Source organism: Trypanosoma theileri (assembly GCF_002087225.1).
Source record: "Trypanosoma theileri isolate Edinburgh chromosome Unknown TM35_Tth_6_V1, whole genome shotgun sequence".
NCBI classification, from domain to species: Eukaryota; Euglenozoa; class Kinetoplastea; order Trypanosomatida; family Trypanosomatidae; genus Trypanosoma; species Trypanosoma theileri.
The window spans coordinates 510,442-513,984 of NW_021639848.1; the positions used below are offsets into that span (position 1 = coordinate 510,442).

At 48.2% G+C, this 3,543-nt stretch overlaps 5 protein-coding genes across 5 annotated transcripts; all 5 read right to left on the reverse strand.

The window, feature by feature from the left end:
- Positions 1 to 2: 2 nt before the first annotated feature.
- TM35_000063080 (Tbingi protein) lies at positions 3 to 725 on the reverse strand (the record flags this gene model as incomplete). Its single annotated transcript, XM_029023345.1, has 1 exon — positions 3 to 725. A coding segment is annotated over one exon (723 nt), but the record flags the coding sequence as incomplete, so codon positions are not given.
- A 132-nt stretch (positions 726 to 857) lies between these two features.
- Positions 858 to 1,268, reverse strand: TM35_000063090 (Tbingi protein; the record flags this gene model as incomplete). Its single annotated transcript, XM_029023346.1, has 1 exon — positions 858 to 1,268. One exon carries the CDS (start codon positions 1,266 to 1,268, stop codon positions 858 to 860), a length of 411 nt encoding a protein of 136 aa, XP_028885370.1.
- Positions 1,269 to 1,338: 70 nt separating this feature from the next.
- Positions 1,339 to 1,749, reverse strand: TM35_000063100 (Tbingi protein; the record flags this gene model as incomplete). Its single annotated transcript, XM_029023347.1, has 1 exon — positions 1,339 to 1,749. One exon carries the CDS (start codon positions 1,747 to 1,749, stop codon positions 1,339 to 1,341), a length of 411 nt encoding a protein of 136 aa, XP_028885371.1.
- A 203-nt stretch (positions 1,750 to 1,952) lies between these two features.
- TM35_000063110 (Tbingi protein) lies at positions 1,953 to 2,276 on the reverse strand (the record flags this gene model as incomplete). Its single annotated transcript, XM_029023348.1, has 1 exon — positions 1,953 to 2,276. The coding sequence occupies one exon, from the start codon at positions 2,274 to 2,276 to the stop codon at positions 1,953 to 1,955; it is 324 nt and encodes a 107-aa protein (XP_028885372.1).
- Positions 2,277 to 2,684: 408 nt separating this feature from the next.
- TM35_000063120 (BES15S03c) lies at positions 2,685 to 3,020 on the reverse strand (the record flags this gene model as incomplete). Its single annotated transcript, XM_029023349.1, has 1 exon — positions 2,685 to 3,020. The coding sequence occupies one exon, from the start codon at positions 3,018 to 3,020 to the stop codon at positions 2,685 to 2,687; it is 336 nt and encodes a 111-aa protein (XP_028885373.1).
- Between the last annotated feature and the right edge of the window lie 523 nt (positions 3,021 to 3,543).

The window sequence follows — 3,543 nt, forward strand, 5'->3', positions numbered from 1 at the left end:
GCTATCCAACGCTCGGATGCTTCTCTTTTCTGTTCTTCAGGGTCATCAGCTGAGACATTTTCCAGCGATGTGAAGAAGCGAACGTGTTTACCAAACCGTAATGTTGGTGTCAGTAATGGGGGCTCGCGTGGCTCTATAACAAGTGTTGGATAGAGTTTTATGGTGCGTTCATAGAATTCTCGTACTGGATGGGTTTCGTGATAAACTTGTTCTGCGCTTTCTTTGAGAGATCCACCTCGTGTTTGGCATCGCATTAAATATTTGAGGCTCCGAATCATGGCCGTCATCTCTAGTGGGAGAAGAGAGGCTTCACGTAGTGCGTCGGCGGAGCGACATCCATATGGGATACCTGCTATGGTTCGGCAAGCTTTGTTCTGTCCTGCATCTAGGAGTTTGCGTGAAGTGGGAGCCGCATCCCAATACCAGACCTCAAAGCCGTAGAGTGTCTGGGCTTGAACTAGTGTCAGGTAGAAGGCTCGAAGGACGTCACGCTTCGGTACCCATGTGGTGGAGGAGATCGGCGCCAGTTGTAGTAATCTAAAATTCATGCGTTGTCTCGTTTGAACCACATGGGTAGACATGCCACGGTAGTTTTGGAAGGTGACGCCTAGGAGTTTAGGCGCCTTCTCCGGACCTACGGGGATACCGCGTAGTTCAAGAGAAAGGGGATTCGGGTCAGAGGTTCCAAAAAGTGTGTATTTCGTATTGTCCACGTTGATGTCCATAAAATAGTTCTTGGACCATTCATCCACTATGTTTAGCCCATTTTGCAGTGTACTGTTGATGATGTCTCTGTTGACGTGTCATACTGCTGGCGTGAGATCATCGGCGAAAAACCCATGAAATAATAAGGGAACTTAGGACAATCGTTTGCTTAGTGTGTTCATTACTATAATGAACATAAGTGGGCCGAGAACTGTTCCTTGTTGTATACCGCGGTGGAAAAGAATTAAAGGAGAGGATTTACTGTTTACTCGTACTTTGGCTTGGCGTCCTTTCAGGAAAGATGCTGACCATCGAATGATGTGCGGTGGGATATCCATCTCTCGCATCGCACTAACTATCCGATCATGGTCTACAGTATCGTAAGCTTTAGCGTAGTCGACGAATACTGCACCTGTACGCGAATCAGGGGTGGGTCTTGTGAGGGCTGCGCGTAGATGCAATAGTTGATCTGACGTAGAGTGACCAGGTCTAAATCCAGATTGTTGCGGGGTCAGTTTGGTTTCAATGACATCTCGAATTCGGGCTGCAATGATCCGCTCCATTAATTTGGACAGACAACTAGTGAGTGTAACTGGTCTGAACGAATCCAAATCTGTGGCCTTCTTTCCTGGTTTAAGGAGTGGTACAATGATGCCTACGTTCCAAGAGACTGGAACCACGCCCGTACGGAGACTCTCGTTGAAGAGAGCAAGAGTCTCCTTTGGCTCGGGTTCCCAAGTGTTGGAGTGCCTCGCTGTAGATACCATCTGGACCTGCGGTCGTCCCTTTAGGAAGGAGACGCTGTGCCCGTTCCAGTTCTGCTGCTGTAATGGGGATGAATTTTGTATCTGTTACTGGAATGGGCGGTGGAGGGTAGGAATGGGGGTGCCGTTTGGCTCTTCGTGGATATAAACGGATAAAGTGCTTAGCTTTCTGATTATCTGTGAGCACCGTATTCTTGATCTTTACCGCCTGGGTACTGAGGGGTCGCGGGGCGTAAATCCTTTTCAAAATGTTCCAACAGCAGCCGTCTTCCACGGACATGTTATTACAGAGGGTTTTCCATCTCTTATGAGATGCTTGTCTTGGCAATTCCCTTCTGCGAACTACCAGTCTGTCTCGGGAGACATAAGGTTTACAATTGTGAATCTTTTCTTCGATTTCCTCTAATTCTGGAGCCCAATAAGGGGCAGTACCTCGACCCCCGCGTGGAACCGCCGCAGCTGTTGCAATATGAATGGCGGAGGTCAGTAGTCGTTCTTTCTTGTGAACGCTAATTTTTGTTCAGGTTGTTTGTTGCACTGTGTGTTTGGCATTTGTCGAAGGTGAGAACATTTCGCCTTCTTCCATGCATAAATGGGTGCACGAGGGCGAGGGGGCCGCAGCGGTTCATCATTATCATCTCCTACTGCTAATTCGAAGAGGATGATGTAATGGTCGCTGTCCGGGGAGAAGGATGCCGTCCATGACTCTAGACGGCATTCTCGGGATATTGTCACATCTGGCGCGGACGGGCCATGGCGTGTGGTGTGGGTGAGTGCAATCTCCAGCGTTGTGAATAACGTAATCATTATCTAAGCACCATTGTACTAGCACATCGCCACGGGTATCAGGGGGATCGCGCGATCCCATGTCATTGCATGCGCATTGGCATCTGCACCAATGAGGTGAGGTCCGCTTGTCATCAAAAGCGTGTCAAGTTGCGAGGTTGTGTATGATCTCCCCGGAGGGAAGAATATGCTGACGTCACTGTGAGCGCCAGACCTTCTGCCATGTGGATCGTTGCATGAGCATGCTCAATGCTTGCAACTACGGTGAGTCCTCTTTTTACTGGCAGATCTTCACGCACAAGAATCGAAACACCACCTCCTTTAGAGGGGTGGGGGACTCCATGATGTTGGTAACCAGCGATTGTGAAACTCGACAATTCCGCACAAGATAATTTCGTCTCGGTTAGCAGGCAGAATGTCACATTCTCCTCAACAAGGGTTTTTGTGGAGAGCAAGCCTCTTGGCCTGGGTAAGCCCAGCTGAGTTCCACCGCATTCCTCGCAGTGAAGGGCCGGGATTTTCCTCTACATCACCACCACTCAGCAGCAACCTGGTGCGGGCGATACTGCTGATAGCACGTCGACACGTGCCCCAGGACCTTCTTGGATATATTTCTGCCCCAGCACGACGCGACTGCCCCCGGTGATTTATATCGCCGTAGTCTAAGGGCCAACGGGTCTTCAAAAAGAAAAACGTCGCTGGCCCTTGGCTTCCCCCGACAATACGAAGTACTGGACCATGGCACCACGTTGAGGTGGCCGGCATTGCCAATGAATTTTTGTTTTAAAAGATGAAATGATGAAACTCAGAAATGATCATCATACTATACGGAGTGAAATAAATGAACTATTTCGTATGTTACAAGAAGGTTTTAATGTTTTGCATGAGCAAAGTGATAAAATACAATACTCTATTACTGAAGAAAGTAAAGTAATTGCCTCACAGATTGCGGCAGATGTAGTGAATGATATGGTGCAACAAACTGTTTTTTGATCGACTTAGGAAACAAGGTATTGTCCTTCAGCAATTCCCAGGTCCCTCATCTAGCTTAACAGATGTGGAATGGGCACAGAATCAACTCNGTTGTACCGTGGACAATCAGAGAAATCACTAGATGGCCAACGTGGAGTTGCATCCTTTTCCCGACAAGTGAACTCATTAGGAGAAAGAGGAGGAAAAACAGGAAAGAAAACTACCGAGTCAATCCCATCAACCAACACTCGTCATATTACTGGGGTTGGTGCGATGAATGAAAAGATGTCAGCAACACTGTCCAAGCACACACCAA